This window comes from Penicillium antarcticum (genome assembly GCF_028974205.1).
Source record: "Penicillium antarcticum strain IBT 31339 chromosome Unknown utg000004l_segment0_segment0, whole genome shotgun sequence".
Lineage (NCBI taxonomy): Eukaryota > Fungi > Ascomycota > Eurotiomycetes > Eurotiales > Aspergillaceae > Penicillium > Penicillium antarcticum.
In genome coordinates this window covers 1,693,546-1,709,733 of record NW_026695302.1, presented here as the reverse complement: position 1 = coordinate 1,709,733, position 16,188 = coordinate 1,693,546, and the positions used below count along the sequence as shown (strand labels likewise).

The 16,188-nt window shown below is 50.0% G+C and overlaps 7 protein-coding genes across 7 annotated transcripts; 4 read left to right on the top strand and 3 right to left on the bottom strand.

Annotated features, from left to right (window-relative positions):
- Window positions 1-373: 373 nt before the first annotated feature.
- Window positions 374-2,302, top strand: N7508_004619 (fungal specific transcription factor domain-containing protein; the record flags this gene model as incomplete). Its single annotated transcript, XM_058462685.1, has 3 exons — window positions 374-435; window positions 482-549; window positions 594-2,302. The coding sequence occupies 3 exons, from the start codon at window positions 374-376 to the stop codon at window positions 2,300-2,302; spliced, it is 1,839 nt and encodes a 612-aa protein (XP_058321310.1).
- A 235-nt stretch (window positions 2,303-2,537) lies between these two features.
- On the top strand, window positions 2,538-3,614 carry N7508_004618 (Ldh family oxidoreductase; the record flags this gene model as incomplete). Its single annotated transcript, XM_058462684.1, has 1 exon — window positions 2,538-3,614. One exon carries the CDS (start codon window positions 2,538-2,540, stop codon window positions 3,612-3,614), a length of 1,077 nt encoding a protein of 358 aa, XP_058321309.1.
- Window positions 3,615-4,392: 778 nt separating this feature from the next.
- On the bottom strand, window positions 4,393-7,599 carry N7508_004617 (putative serine/threonine protein kinase (Kin4); the record flags this gene model as incomplete). The annotated part of the gene is made up of 2 exons (XM_058462683.1): window positions 4,393-6,297; window positions 6,349-7,599. The coding sequence occupies 2 exons, from the start codon at window positions 7,597-7,599 to the stop codon at window positions 4,393-4,395; spliced, it is 3,156 nt and encodes a 1,051-aa protein (XP_058321308.1).
- Window positions 7,600-9,450: 1,851 nt separating this feature from the next.
- Window positions 9,451-10,998, bottom strand: N7508_004616 (senescence-associated domain-containing protein; the record flags this gene model as incomplete). The annotated part of the gene is made up of 2 exons (XM_058462682.1): window positions 9,451-10,334; window positions 10,386-10,998. The coding sequence occupies 2 exons, from the start codon at window positions 10,996-10,998 to the stop codon at window positions 9,451-9,453; spliced, it is 1,497 nt and encodes a 498-aa protein (XP_058321307.1).
- Window positions 10,999-11,306: 308 nt separating this feature from the next.
- On the top strand, window positions 11,307-12,128 carry N7508_004615 (Ser/Thr protein phosphatase superfamily; the record flags this gene model as incomplete). Its single annotated transcript, XM_058462681.1, has 1 exon — window positions 11,307-12,128. One exon carries the CDS (start codon window positions 11,307-11,309, stop codon window positions 12,126-12,128), a length of 822 nt encoding a protein of 273 aa, XP_058321306.1.
- Window positions 12,129-13,048: 920 nt separating this feature from the next.
- On the top strand, window positions 13,049-15,408 carry dus3 (tRNA dihydrouridine synthase DUS3; the record flags this gene model as incomplete). The annotated part of the gene is made up of 3 exons (XM_058462680.1): window positions 13,049-13,227; window positions 13,288-15,276; window positions 15,327-15,408. The coding sequence occupies 3 exons, from the start codon at window positions 13,049-13,051 to the stop codon at window positions 15,406-15,408; spliced, it is 2,250 nt and encodes a 749-aa protein (XP_058321305.1).
- A 470-nt stretch (window positions 15,409-15,878) lies between these two features.
- Window positions 15,879-16,169, bottom strand: N7508_004613 (uncharacterized protein; the record flags this gene model as incomplete). Its single annotated transcript, XM_058462679.1, has 1 exon — window positions 15,879-16,169. One exon carries the CDS (start codon window positions 16,167-16,169, stop codon window positions 15,879-15,881), a length of 291 nt encoding a protein of 96 aa, XP_058321304.1.
- Between the last annotated feature and the right edge of the window lie 19 nt (window positions 16,170-16,188).

Below are 16,188 nucleotides of genomic sequence, written 5' to 3'. Positions count from 1 at the left end.
CGCCATGTTTGCCGACTGGACTTGAGGCTTGTATCAACTGCGATATGAAGGATATTTGTAGAGCTGGTATACTCAGTCAAGTCCGTAATGTTGTTCATGCGGTATGAAGCGAAATACTTGAAAGTTTGCTCCAATTCACACCTGTTGGGTGCAAAAAAGCGAAAATGAACAATGAAGAGACCAATAAAGAGATGATACGATCAGGTTAAATAAGAAAATAATATAGTCTAATAAAGATCAATCAATAGCCTATGTTCATCTTGTGTTCCGGGAAGGGTTGTTTTGGCAGTATCGCATTGCCGGACTCTTGTTTAGTCGAAACTTGTCGGCAAACTTTAGCCGAAATTCCCTTTGCCGACAACACCCTGCAGACATGGCACGTCGAGAATCGCCTCGAGCCCGGGTAGTATGCATCCGCTGCCATGCCAGCAAAGTGTGTACTTAAACTAAGCCTGCCATACGTCTGCTAATTTAGCTGAAGGTCCGTTGTGACCTCGAAGATCGGAGCGGGACTTGCAGCCGGTGCGAACCAAAGGGTCATCAATGCCAGTAAGTCGGGCCATCTCAACAAATAACACAAACTAACCTGCTAGGCCTCATATCGGGCCTCGTAAGCAAAGGAGAGCTCTTCGCTCTTCGCTCTTCGCTGGCTAGCAATCTGACACCTTTAACCCCAGGTCAGACATTGCCAGCTCCAGCACTAACACGGCCTCCAGAACAAGAACAGACTCCAGCACAGACACAGACCCCAGTACAGAGACATACCCCAGTACAGGCACAGATTACAGCAGAGGCACAGACTCTTTCCCAGGCCCAACTATCTGATACTACGCCATCATCGTCTTACAGCGCCCTAGAGCAGCGCACAGTTCATTGCGCAGATCTGGAAAATGTCAATTCAAAACAGCCGAATTTCATCGACAGGAGTGAGCTTATTCTCGACATAAGTCAGGCTTGTCGCCTCCCACCCCCAGTCATCACTCAAGCATTGGCAGACTTCTATTTCCGCGAATTATTTCCATTTGCACGAGTGATTGATCGAGGCAAAGTCGGAGCCTCGTCGTCGGTATTGATTCAGCAGTGTCTGTACTTTGCTGGGAGTACCATGCGTCAGCCAGCGGGAACAAGCGACTGGTCTTCTTTTGCCATCCACGGGCGGATCAAGACACTGCTTTTCGTGCGTCAAGACCCATGCCCATTCAACACGCTCGCCGCTCTTTCTATCTTGAGCACCTGGCTCCCATATTTGCCCACAGCAGTTCTACTGGACAGTCCATGGCAGTGGACTGGCATGGCAATCCGAATGGGAATACAACTACATCTCCACAAAGTTGAATCCTACAATCGGGTTGGAAATTCTGGGTTAATTCGACGAACATGGTGGTACTTGTTCGTCGCTGACACTTTGCAAATGGCGTGCTGTGGGCGCCCAGGGATGTTCCCTTTGAAAGACACTTCTGTATCGTTGCCTGATATCAGTGACTTCGAAAATCCCGACATGGCAGCACAGGCGTTCTGTCAAGTGACGCGCCTCTGTCTTTATCTGAAGGAGATTCTGGACTTGGGAAGGGATAACGAAGGCACTGGGGGGCAGACATGTCAGACCATGGACAAACTCAAACATTGGCGAGAAGTCTTGCCTACCGAACTAGAACTCTTTGGCCCCGATCAAGATAGGCAGGCTTACAGCCGCCCTGTGGTTGAACTTCACATCTTTTATCTGGTTTCAATTGTTCTGACCTGTTTCCTGGGTCGTCGTGATAACACCCCGCTGCTCAAATACCTGTCAATCGCCGCATCATCTTGCATCTCCCGGCTATATGAGGAAATTATTTACCGTGAAGAGGTTCAATACCTACTGCCCATTCATTCCTGGACACAACTCGTTGCCGCGATCCCCCGCGTATTCTGCGACATGGACTCTCTACAATCATATCGGGCAGATGATGACAGAATCAGCGAGCAAATATTGGGGAAAATGAGCGAGAAACATCCATCAGCTGGTATGGTGCTAAGCAAGATCCAGAGCCTTAGCAATCTTGGTATCAGCATGTTTCCTGTGCAATTTGATGCCATGTGGAATGGTCTTCCAGCACCAACATCAGACGAGAAGAAGCACATCAATACAATGTTACCTTTTCCCGTGGGCTTTTGTCCAATGCTTGACTCGGTTATGTCAATGTACGAAATTGAAATTACTCCTCTTGATTCTTTTTCCTCGGTACCCACACACAACGATGCGCAAGATTGGCCGGCGGTGGATTGGTCTTTCTTTTTGTATGATGGTTCTATGAGCTTTTAGTTGAGAACTTTGCTTGCCTGTGCGATTAGCCAGAACAGTGTCAACAAAAGAGAAATATTCATGATTTCCTCGTGTCCAGCAGAGAAAGCCAAGTGTAGAAGCAAGCCATACTACATAACTCCGTATACCCCACACACTCGGCAACGTCCCGCCTCTCGGAGCACACCCGCCCACCCTATAAGTACCTCAACATCAAGTCCTCAACAAATCTCTGCAACTACATTCAATCGCCAAAATGACAGACCCAACTGACCAGCCACACCAAATGCACCACATCCAGCATGCGGATCTCAAAAGCTTCGTGCAACAAATCCTCATCGCAAACGGCACATCACCCAGCGACGCAGAGGTTGTCGCAAAATGCCTCGTAGCAGCCGACCTACGAGGAGTAGACACACACGGAAGCAATCGCATCCCATCATACATGAAGCGGATCCGCCAAAAAGTCCTGAACCCATCCGCAAGACCAACAATCAACCAAGTGACACCAGCAGTAGCGCAAGTGGACGCACACAACGGCTTCGGCTTTGTAGCCGCACACGCGGGCATGAAACGAGCCATTGAAATGGCCCAAATCTACGGAATCGGCATGGTTTCCATCAAACACTCGAACCACTTCGGCATGTCAGCTTGGCTAGTCCAACAAGCCCTGGAAGCAGACATGATGTCACTGGTATTCACGAACAGTTCGCCAGCACTACCAGTCTGGGGCGGGAGAGAGAAACTAATGGGCGTTTCACCCATCGCATGTGGTGCACCATCTGGGAATGATGCCCGGCCATTTATCCTCGATATGGCGCCGTCAATTGCAGCCCGGGGGAAGATCTACAAGGCTCTCCGGCGGGGCGAGAAGATTCCTACAGATTGGGCGCTTGATGGGGAGGGACGTCAGACTGATGACCCGGCGAGTGCATTGCAAGGTGTTATGCTACCAATGGGCGGGCCGAAGGGGTCTGCGTTATCTGTTATGATGGATGTGTTTTCGGGTGTATTGTCTGGATCAGCTTTTGCGGGAGGAGTCACGAATCCGTATGATCCTTCTAAGCCGGCGGATGTGGGACATTTCTTGGTTGCTATTAAGCCTGATTTGTTTATGACTATTGAGGAGTTTAAGGGGAGGATGGATTATTTGTATCAGCGGGTTGTTGAGTCGGAGAGGATGGCTGGTGTGGATCGGATTTATTTCCCTGGGGAGATTGAGATGGTTACTGAAGAGCGGAGGTTGATGGAGGGTATTCCTTTTGCTGAGGCTGAGATTGCTGAGTTGAATAAGGAGGCGGATTTGGCTGGGATTGAGCATTTGAGAGTGTGATATTCGATGCTTTGCTAAGACATCGATTGCATCTAAAATGGATTATTATGTATGAGACAAGCTGGTCTGTCTGCCCATGTCTATGTGTTACATTCTATGGATAGCATAGACTGTCAAATGTACAAGCAAAGCACAAGGCTTGATTGACCACACTACTGGTCTTAAGATCCCACTAGACACACAAGGCAATCTTAAACAACTTGCCACAGAATACCAGCCAAGCCACAGAGCCACACAGAATAATGCACAGGTAGAAATAGTGTCACAGTTCAATTATCGTCGACAGGACCTCCCATAGAAGGAAAGAAAGGCTAGCGAGAACCAGAATAAACATATTCAATGGGAAAATAATATGCTCGGAAAAAGGAACACGAATAAGGTCTCACTTTACAGCCAGAGATAATAGTAACAGGAGAAGGGAAGGCAAATCACAGGGGATCAGAAAAGAAAAGAACAGCAAAATCAAAGACATTAGGAAAGGAACATGTATTCAAACAAAGGAAATAATGAACATGCTAGATAATTTATCAAACATCCAAAGGATGTTGAGGAATCGCTCCATGCATAAGAAGGGGACAAAAGCAGGGTATCACGTAGTATCCAAACAACCTCGCTGCTCTTCCGAGCAACTCAACGAGCATCAGAAAGATAGGGTTTGAATCTGCCTTGTGAGATCAAAGCTTGAATTCGAATTGCTTGATCTATCCGGTCTCACGGGCCGGGCCGATTTGGGAAGAGGCTCTTGTCTTCTGTCTTTTATTGACTAGCCAGGGTGAGATCAACGCTCATCGCCAGCTCTAGACTTGGCACGTCTGCGGAAGAAATCCATGACTTTGCGTGCTGCACCAGAGCTGCCAGAGTGGTGGGATCCGTCCCGCTCATATTCGTAGGCATCGGCGAATTTGCGGTGGTTCTTTTGCAAAACGTTCGGACCACGATTTGAGCGACCAGCCTGCATTGACTGACGAGGCATACTGTCATAGGTGCCGTTGTAGTCGTCGTAGTAGTTGGGCTTGGACTGGTAGCCATAGTTCTTGTCAGAGTACTGGTCTCGGTCTCGAGAGTTTTGGTACACCTGTTCAGCCGATGGCATACCGAAGGGATCCTGTTGCGGGTCGAATTGAGTGCCCAGGTCTGCGAATTGCCGGTCGATTTGGGCTTCGTAGCTGAGAGGCTCGTTTTCGGCATGAACGTCCTCTCCAGGTCCCTCGCTTACCATTCCCATGGCATCTTGAGCGCCATAGCTTGTCGAGCGAGCCCGACCTTCTCCAGGGCCTGCAGGGCCTGTAGCTGGCCGTTGTTGACCACGTGACTCGATAGGGCGAGGGATTTCTGCATGTTCATCGGGTATTTGAGCTCGGCCGGTGGAGAAGCCTCGGAAGGAGAAGGATTGCGGGAGAAGGGAGAACCGTCGAGGGCGGTTCTCGAGACCAGATTCGCTTGCCTTGCGGTTATGGGGATATTGCATGGAACGCCGGGAGTCCATGGACATTCTGGAATTCTCTCTCGGCAGTGGTTCCTTCATGCTGACTGGAGGGTAACGCTTGTCTTGTTTTGTGCGAGGTGCGTTGGCTTGAGAGCCACGACCACCCATGATTGAGCCAGAGCGTCCGAAAAGCTTCTCGCCAAGGCTGGAAACAGTGTTGGATCTCTTGTGGCCCTTTGGTGGCTCTTGTCGAGGAGTCGTGTTGAATTTTGAGGGCAATACCTGGGTACTTGGACGACCGATCGATGTACTAGAGGTCTCTGGTTCCTGAGGAAGGGTGAACTGTCTGCTCTTCGGCTGTGCCAAGCGGCCTTCGGTATTAGTTGCGGTAACGGTAGGAGCCACCGGCTGTCCGTAGGAACCACGAGAAGGCAAACGACCAGCGTTGTTGAAGGAAGCCATGGAGCCACCAGTGGCGGGCCGGGCTCCCGATGGAAGCCCAACGTGTTGCGACCCAGTGAGTGCTGCGTTATCCGAGGTCGAGCGCGGGAAATATCCTGGAAGGGGCTTGTTGAGGTTGAGCGCCGGCGCATCTGCGCCCTTCTTTTGGACTGGCTCTGCTGGTTGCACTGGCGCCATAGCTGGTTCTGCCGGAGCTGGAGCTCGGCGAGAGGTCGTTGCTTCTACTGGAGGTTCTCCTCTGGTCGTTTGTGACTGAGGAGCAACATACTCGACTTGGACGGTTCTTCGCTTGGCGTCGCGGGTGGTTTTGGACTTTTCGGATGGCGAGTCTTGCGAAATATCTCCCGCATGGTGGTTCAGACCACCAACAGCTGGGACATTGCTTTGAGATGTCTTGGGTGGTTCGCGCACAGAGGCACTTCGGGCGAGAGGGGGAGCTTCTTTTTGTATTTCTGTAACTGTAAGTTTCAAACTGAGCATTCGAAAGGAACTGGTCTCACCGGAAGGAATTGTGGTGTTGGCAATGTCCGCAACATTTGTTGTGCTGCTTGTGATATGAGACACAACGTGCGAGTATTCACTGAGCCAGCTGTGCCGGGCTACCTCAAACAGATCTGCACGCTTCCGCGGGTCGGGAACCAATATCCTCCTCAAAAGATCGCGTGCATGTGGTGTTACATATTCGGGGAATGTGAGAGGTGTGGTGACGATGTATTTGTACAGAAGATTAATGTTGTCGCCGTCGGGGTTTGCTGGGTCGTCGTCAAAGGGAAGGTATCCAGCCAACATGGCATACTAGAGAATGTCAGTTGAGCCAAAGCGCACGCCACACAGCAAGGGTCTTACCAAGATGACACCACAACTCCACACATCGACCTTGCGACCTGTGTATAAGGAGTCGCTCACAACCAGCTCGGGAGCAGCGTAACAGGGACTGCCACAGCTGGTCTGCATCAGATCGCCTCGGCGCAAACCATCGCCATTAACCTTGTCCAGGCGCTTCCGCTTGACATATTCCTTGTTAGTCAAGTTGTACTCGATCTCCTCGTCCAGCGGGTCTACTGGATTGAAGGTATTGGCGAATCCGAAATCCGTAATGATAATGTTGCGGTTCCGGTCGAGAAGCAAGTTCTCCAGTTTCAGATCACGGTGGACAATTCCCTTCTTATGTAGATAGCCAACTCCCGAAACGAGCTGAGCAAACAGTCGGCGCGCAGAATTGTCTTTCAGGTAGCGGTTGTTCAAGATGTAGTCAAACAGCTCACCTCCTGATGCATACTCCATGATGATACCAATGTGTCGGTCGGTTTCCACCATTTCGTGGAGGCGTACAATATTAGGGTGTGCCAGATCGCGTAGAATAGAAATTTCGCGGTAGATCTTCGGTAGTCTACTGGGGTTCGTTCCCAGAGAGTCCCTCCGAATAAGCTTGATAGCTACCTGGATGCTGCCATCGCGCTTCCAGCCCAGCTTGACCTTTCCGAACTCACCCTCACCGAGAGTTTGCCCAAGAATGTAAGAGCCGAAAGTGGTCTCCTTGCGCTTGACGATATTTCCGTTGTTGTAATCATGTCGACTGCGAGGCCCGCGAGCCTCTTCTGCGCCTTCAAATCCAGGGGCCAAGCCCGATGAGGAGGCGTGCTCTGTCGATGCGCCAACTTGTCGCACCTGCTCTCTTTCGTGGTCCACGACAGGGTCGCTGACCTGAACAGAGTTGAGCACGGCATTAGACTCCTTCACTAGATTTCCCTCGGGCTCCATCTCGGGTTGGACCGGTGGCGCTGTTCGCTCCACTTCGCCAGAACTCTCTTCTCCCTGGTGTCTCCGTGATTTGCCGTTTCGGTCTTCACGTGGACGCTCGCGGTGTTCCTTTCGCTCGGTCCTGCTCTTTCCTCGGGAACTGTGTTTTTCGCCCGGGGCCCCGTTCGGACTCCGGCGGCTGTGGTTTGTTGACGAGGTTCGCGGGGGAGGAACCGGCGGTGAACCTAACATGTCGGGATAGGCGTTACGAGCATTCTTTTGAGAGGGAGACGCGGTGCTAGTCGATCCTGGGGAAGTATGGGTGGGGAGCACAGCCGGCTGACGGGAAGTGCTCATAGCCGAAGAAGCTGTTCGGGACCGGCCTCAGAAGTGGCTGGGGATGGATTAGCAAGTCGGTCGGTGATGCGCGGTCCTGCAGCACATCAACGTACCTTCTGATAGATGCGCGAAGAGGCTCTGTGACTCCCGGGGCAGCTTTGGGCAGAAATTGGAAATTTCGATTCGTAGAATTGGCGCGAGGGAGCACAAGGTTGAAAGTCGAGGGGCGACCGGTCGCACTCAATTCAACGCGCAATCTGCGTTGGTCAGTCCCCAGAGTCTTATCAATCGCCAAAAATGGTGTCGAGGAATGGGGGGCAACAGCTGCCAGATCGGAAGAATGGAGGGGACGCCACCAATCGCGCAGCCGTTGAATAATGGAGCTTCACCCACCTGATGATGCCCAGGGGTAAAGACGCGTCAAACACCCAATGCTTCACAATAGCTGCACTGCAGCCTTCCAGTCCCAGAACCACGATATTCGGCACGTCAAAGATCGGAGAAACAACACAAATGTCTCAGACGCGAAATGCCGAGTCGAAATGAAATCAATTGAACATGGTCGAATCCAGGAGGGGAGGGGGCGAGGGAGGGAAACACCGGTCGGAGATCCCTTGAAAAAAGGGGAACACCCTCAAAGAACGAAAACTGAAAGGACAAAAAGAAAGAAGAAAGGGAGAAAGGGAAGGGCAGAGAGTTGTAAAGGGAAAAAAAGAGGAGGTGAGATACGAGGTTTTGGGGGGGGGGGGCGGGAGAGCCCTGGGAGCTCAACTATACTCAGTATGGTAATACTTTGACTATATCCTGATCTTGACATTGATGTCTAACTAATGTAATATCTCTATTCTGTGATTCTGTATATTCTATTTTCTACAATCTATGTTCTATATCCTATATCCTGCGTCCTGTGTCCTATGTTCATTTGTACCCATAGTCGACTGTCTGCGACTCGGGCCAGTTTCCTATATTCCAAATTCTAAGTTCTGTCCAAATAACATTGTCCCTTGCTCTTCACCTGGGCAGTAAGGACTCTCTAAGTTTCAAGAAATAGGGGGTTGAGGTGGACACCGCCGATCGTCATTATTAGCCTCCGAGTTTTGATCTCACATTGCATTATTTATAGCTGCTTAGCGCATGAAGATGCCTATATCTTTGTGTATAGTTAATCGAACCTAGCATCCAGCATAGAATGTAGATGTGTATGTGTATAACTTCGATTTAAATGTATTAATGAAGCTCAATGCAACCACGGTTGAAATCATTCGAACCACGGAAACAGTAAGATCGCAGCAGATCTCTGTTCGCTTCAAAGAGTCATGTATTTTCTTCATAAGTTAACTGACTTATTGCAACGACACCCCACATGTTGGAACTCTACACGTCATTTCAATATCTGCAATTATCTCCAATTACCTCCCTGTCTTTGCCTTGATATCCCTTATTGCACTTTATTGGAGGTGGACATTGACAGTTGTCAATTGATGCGTTGGCATTTTCGCCATCTATACTCTCATCCAATCGATAGCGCATAGATCTACCGTTATCCAACAGTCCCAACCAACGGGTATCACCGCCGTTGCGTACTTCAAACATCCTTTCATCACTTCTCCATCTATTCATATGAGAAAGACGGTCTGAGTCGCTTTTGGGCTCGGTGCTTGCGGCCGCGCCACCTAGTCGAAACCCAAATTGCCTCCTGTTGTACCTGAAGTATCACATATTAATATAAGCATGTTGATATGTAGTCGGAACTTAATTCTGCTTGCTATCTACCTATCAAATCATGACTGAAATCGCTTGCCTAACCCCCCCCCCCCCCCCCACAAAAAAAGAACAGAGATAGATCCCGAGGACCCTTGCCCCGGAGTTTTACCGCTTACCCCCTGACATGGGCGCTCCATCTAGCGACATCGTCCCCGATGCGCCATAGGCTGGAGGCGGTGTGGGGCCCGGCGACGGACGGCGAACTGAGTCCCGAGCACCCAAGCTAGACGGACCCGCGTCCACTCCAGCAGTAACTTGGCCACCATCACCTCCACCAACGACAACTTGCTGACCGTCGCGCATTTTACCCACAACCATACCCTTGGCAACCGATTTCAGAAGCGCGCGCCGACTGACACCCGTGGCGTCAATATACACCAACCCGACATTCTTGATTCCGCCCGTCAGATTGGTCGCGACGTTGCCAGCCTCGGACCCGTAGCGGTGGTCAATCATGGAGCTAGCGGCTGAAGCGCCGGAGAAGAGCATGTTTCGGGCACTCTGCTCAATGCCATCGGCAATGGTGGAGAATGCGATCATGGATTTGTTCATCACACCGGGCTTGTAATCTGGTGGTGGATTGCTCTTGTCGACGCCTTTGCGCCGGCCTGACTCTTGTTTACGCGCCAAAGACGCGCCCAGATTTTGCGCAACTTTGCCAACCTGTCCCACAGTGCGAGCCGAAAAATCGGCAGCGCCGTGGGAGAAGGTGCCGACCTTGCGGATGCGAGCGTGGGTGGAGTCGGAGAAGGTCAGAGGCTTGGGGTTAGGCTTGGTCTTCTGTTGGAAGCTCTGCGCACCGCTGGCGATGGCACCTGCCAGATACGATGATCCAGTGACGATCAAGCGCGATGCTGTCGCAGATGTTTGGACGATGGTCGAGCTCTTGTATGCGGGGTGTCGGGCCATTGCCAGGTATTCTTCAGAGACATTGCTGACACTGACTTGGTTGCCTTCACCTTCGGCGGGGAGTTCAATTCCCACAGGTCCTGTAAACCTAATTAGCTTCTGCAAACGGTCCCAGGCACCGAATTATTTACTCTTGGAACCAGGCTTGACATCCGAATCTTCCACCACGTTATAACCATCTCCCAATTCTCCGACAACGCTACCGTCTTCCTCGTCAATCAGCACGATCCTTCCGTGCGCATCTGCATTCTTCGAGTCCGATCCAACATATCCTTGGCCGGGGGCGTAGTCTGCGGGGTTATAAGCAGCAAAGTCCTGCGACTTGGGAGGAGGGGCTCGTTCGAGGAATGCGGTGCACTGCGCAAGAATGGTTTCAAATGTATCGATATCATCCTGTGTCACATTACTGGGTCCAGAACCGATGCTGGGGAATTGGATGCGAATAAAGGCACCAGCGTCGGGTCCCATGTCCCATCGGGGGATGAGATAACTATCGGGAGGCTGGTGGAAGATCTGGGTAGTCGCCGGCAATGCGAGATCCAGCTCAGGTGGGAGATATAGGTGAAGGTAGAAGTCCTCTTCTGGCGACTCTGTACCTGCCCCGCCTGTGGTGCTGGTTGGCACCATCAGCAAAGAGAGGGTCTGAGGGCCCGACGGCGTGAGATCCTGCTCTTCGCCATCTTGTAAGTGGAAAGCGCGAATATTGTTGACGCTGTAAAGCAAACGGGGGTCGTGTGCAGCCATGATAGTTGCAGTAAACAGGTGTTCAGGGTCCGCAATCAACTGATAACGGAGGTATGACGTCGTGTTGCAGTCGGTTCAGTCGCGAGTTACCAGGTTACTTCCAGGTGCTGAGTAGGTCAAGTCGGTCAAGGCAAGGATGAAAAAGAAAAGAGATTGATCTAAGACTAAGGGGCTTCTTATGAGCACTTCATGTCTGGGCGCTTAGATAAATGGAGGGCTGTGCTGCGCCGCGTTTGCGCCACATTTGTGCCACGCCACAGTGTGGGGGTTTCCACTCTTTTCTATTCAACTCTCTACACTCCATACTTATGCGTGAATTCGATGTCAATTCGATGGCCACGTTTCAGATCTTGTCCGATCTACATCTAGAGAATCCGTCTGCCTATGATACGTTTGAGATCTCCCCAACAGCACCCTATCTGGCTCTGTTGGGTGACATAGGAGTGGTCAAAGACGATGGCTTCTTTCCATTCCTTGAAACACAACTACGCCAGTTTAAGGTCGTTTTCTTTTTGTTGGGAAATCATGAGCCATACTATTCGGCTTGGGATAAAGCACGATGGAAACTAGAACAATTCTCCCACTCGATCAAGCAACGCTCAGAGACAGAAGAAGTAGGAGATTTTGTATTTCTCAATCAGACTCGATTTGAGCTCTCGCCAGAAATAACTGTCCTGGGCTGCACCCTTTATTCAAGAGTGAACGAAGCCCAGAGGGAGCATGTGAGCTTCGGTCTCAATGATTTTTATCACATAAACGACTGGACAGTGGAAGACCATACAGCTGCCCATGAAGCAGACCTGAAATGGCTTAACGAACAAGTTTCCCATGTTGCTGCGAATGAGCCTCGGCGCATGATTGTCATTTTTACACACCACAGCCCAATTACCTTGGATCTCCGCGCAGTTGATCCAAGGCATGGGGATAGTCCGTTGTCGTCGGGCTTTGCCACAGATCTATCCATGGAAATCTGCTGGACAAGTCCGCTGGTACGATTGTGGGCTTTTGGACATACACATTATAATGTTCATTTGGAAGATAGTACCGGGAAAATAGTTGTGAGCAATCAGAGGGGATATTATTTTTCGCAGGCAGCGGCTTTTAACGATCGACTTGCGGTTTCTGTCTGATTCGCTATACCTTAGCACTCCTGCATAAATTTATTCTAAGTTGGTGTATATGATAGAAATGTGACATAGAAAGTTGGATCGGAAATATATATTTGAGTAGTCCCCTCCGACTTGATAAAACGAAATGACAGACTTAATCGAGAAACCACCAAGCTGGTCATGTCATGAAACAGATGAGATGACCTATATGACCTCAATATATTAATTTATGTTCGCAAATATTGATAAGAGCTGTTCGTAACACATATACGAATGTTCATTTTAATGAGTCAATCAGGATTTGATAATAAATATGCCTATGAAAAAGTGTAATAGCTGTAGTACAATAGTACTTGGAGTTGAAAGGAGAAAAAAAGAAAACCAGAAACAATTATTACCTTACCAAGAGGCAGATGGAAGAACCCAATTAAGAGACATCACCATGAGAAAAGCAAAAATAGATGGACGGGCGGTGGATCGAACACCGGACTTTTCGCATGCAAAGCGAACACTCTACCACTGAGTTACGCGCCCAGTTATGATACCGAAGACTGACTACTTAGCTTCCTATTGTGGGGTCTAGTTCTCCCGGTTCGGATAGGCAAATACTGCCCTAGTACACACACCTTTATTTCGCAAAATCTCTCTCGTGAATGTGTAGAATTATGTACTATATTGCTTCCATATATATGAGAACGCATAGAATGCGGGATATAACTCAGATACATGGCACTGATACTACCTCGGGAGGCGAGGCTGGGGATCCAGTTTCAGCCTAACCATCCTGGGACACAAAACCCACTTGCCAAGGTTTCCAAGGCTGACAATTAACAATGCTTAGTCATTACAAACAGTGCAAACATACAGTGGGATGCGAAATTTTGGCGAACGACTTGCCTTGCTCTTGGTCCCAAGGGTTGCCTGGTTACTTGCTCGACAAAATGGAAGCCGAAACGGTAAAGATTGATTCTGTGCTTGACGTCGAGGCCCAGAAGCGCGACGCGAATGACAATGCTGTCGCTGTGGAAGAGCCTCCGGCTAAGAAGGCACGATTGGAGGAAAACCCCAACGCGGCGAAGCAAGACATGCGCGATAGAGGAGTTGCGCCCATTAAAGCAGAGTATGTCCAACCCCCAACCCCTCTTCTGTGAATTACAGGATATAAACATTGTTATTCCAGGTACCGTATCGAAGTCGTGAGGCCACAGCCGAAAGAAGATCTCAGTCCGGACGATGCTGCCGAAGCCGCTCCTCGCGATGACCGTGATACCGATAAGATGTCCAAGAAGGAGAAAAAGAAGAAATTTTCGGGACAAAACACCAACCGAACCTATGGCAAATCCCAAGACGAAAAGGGCCTTTGCGCCACCAGAATGAACGCCAACGAATTCTCGGCCGGCGAGTGCAAGTTTGGCGATACCTGCCGCTTTGAGCATGACTTGCGCCGTTACTTGAAGGAGTACAAGCGCGAGGATCTCACCACCTTCAAGGTCTGCCCTATCTACGAAGCGCAGGGAAGATGCTCCGCCGGCTGGAGATGTCGATTGGTTGGCTCTCACTCGACCGAGAGAGAAACCGAGGATGGAAGAAAGGAGTTGATCTTGCTGGAAGATACAGAGCTCGTGGAGAAGGCTCGCCCTCGTGTGCCTGGTGCGACACCCGATGGGGTTGTCAACATTATCGCCACGGATGCCAGGGTCAGCCTTACGAGAAAGAAGGAGAAGACCCCTCGCGCTGATGCCTACAACACTTGGGTCAACAAAGTTTCTGCCGAGTTAGAGAACACACTCCACAAGCGCAACACCGTCCGAGAGAATGGAGAGCTTGTTGTTCCAACAAAGGAAAACCAGAAGGAAGAGGACGCGAAGGAAACGACTACGAAAGAGGGCGAAAATGGAGAAGTGAAGGAGAAAATAGAGGAAAAGGCAGAGCAGAAGGAAGCATTGGAGGAAAACCGCGCTCAATTCACTGAACCTCCTTTCTTGCCTTCCGAGAAGAGACGCATTTACTTCGGCCCAGAGACACCTACACTCGCACCTTTGACAACTCAAGGCAACATGCCATTCCGCAGACTTTGTGAAGACCTGGGTGCTCAATTCACCTATTCGGAGATGGCCATGAGCATGCCTCTAATTCAGGGCGCAAAGTCCGAATGGACCCTTTTGAAGGCACATGAGTCGGAATTGGCACCACCAACCGTCATTCCGGGAGACAACATCGTCCAGGGCTATGATAACTCCAAGGATTCCAAGTTTGGTGCACAGATTGCGGCTAACAAGCCATGGCAAGCATACAAGGCCACAGAAGTGCTTTCGAAGTTCACTCCCAACCTTCGTGTTATCGATCTGAATTGTGGATGCCCCATTGAGCTTGTGTTCCGTGACGGCGCTGGGTCTGCTCTTCTTGACCACGGCTCCAAGCTGGAGAAGATGATTCGAGGTATGAACACTGTCTCGCAGGAGATTCCAATCACTGTCAAGATCCGCACGGGAACCAAGGACAACCAGCCCAACGCTTTGAAGCTGGTTGAGCGTCTTGTTCTGGGTGGATATGAGTCCAGCCTTTTGGACGTGGGCCCTCCAGGTGCTGCTGCTATCACTCTGCACGGCCGCAGTAGACAGCAGCGCTACACCCGACAGGCTGATTGGGGATACATCTCTGAGACAGCAGCCCTTATCAAGCGCTTGAATGAAAAGAAGGACAGTCTCACTGATACCATCCGTGAGCCGGATGCCCGGTTCATGCCAAACGGCGGAAAGACTTACTTCCTCGGAAACGGTGACTGCTACTCCCATGTTGACTATGATGATCACGTCAACAACGCCGGCGTGGATAGCGTTATGGTGGCTCGTGGCGCTTTGATCAAGCCTTGGGTCTTCGAAGAGATCCAGACCGGCCAGTATCTAGACAAGTCTGCCTCTGAACGGTTGGCTTATATTGAGCGCTTTGCCAAGTACGGTCTCCAGGCTTGGGGATCTGACGAGCATGGGGTTGGAACAACTCGTCGTTTCCTGCTTGAATGGCTGAGCTTCGCTTACCGCTATGTTCCCATCGGACTGCTGGAGTACCTGCCTCCCAATATCCAAGACAGGCCACCTGCTTGGCGCGGTCGCAATGAACTAGAAACTCTCATGGGCAGTGGAAACTACAAGGATTGGATCAAGATCACGTAAGTTCTTTTCAAAATAATCTTGGATCATTGGTTAACTCATATCGCAGTGAAATGTTCTTGGGTCCTGCCCACAAGGACTTCAAGTTCGAACCCAAGCACAAGTCCAACTCTTACGAGGCCGAGGGTTAAATATATCTATTCCTTATGGTCAACAATTGTATATATCACAAAATCTTCACAGCTTTGCCTGCATGTTTACGAGGTGTTGAATTCAATGTTGGAGAAATTTTCTGTTAAAGGCAGACATTATGATTGTATGACAAGTTTCAATCAGAATACAGCTCTATGGGCCGCTTATTACAACAATGGCCATACGGATTTTCACACTTCACCTTTATATGATCTGATTGATTTACCCGAGGCAGTTGAAAATGGATAAAAAGTAGGTGAAAGAAGAGGCGAGAAAGAGGGGCCAAGTTGGGGCACAAACAACATGAAATGACACACTGCTTAGATTATCGTAGAGCATTTGTCTAACGCTTCATAGTAATGTGGATAGATCTAAGACCCCTGTTGTATTAATCAGAAGCCTAATCAACTGTCAAGAGTTGCTCAAAGAAACCCCCGAAGCCACGTTCTTTATCATGTAGATGGAAAATTCAATGACGCTTGGATCCATCACGACCAGACAGACCCATTGACTCGTTATTGCCCTTGGTGATATAGAGAGACGTCCGGTCTCGCGGAATCCGCTCATGAGGGAACGACCCAACCAGATGACCGGCAATATCAGCACCGAAATCCCAGCCTTCCTGCTTAGCAATCTCACAAGAAATGCTGTATAACTCTTCTCCAGACATATCCGGGTTCTCGCGGTACCGAGCCTTTACTGTGTTCCATATCCGCTCTAGCGCATCACGGAGCTTCCTCTTATGAGGATTATGTCCCATTACAAAGGTACGCCCAAAG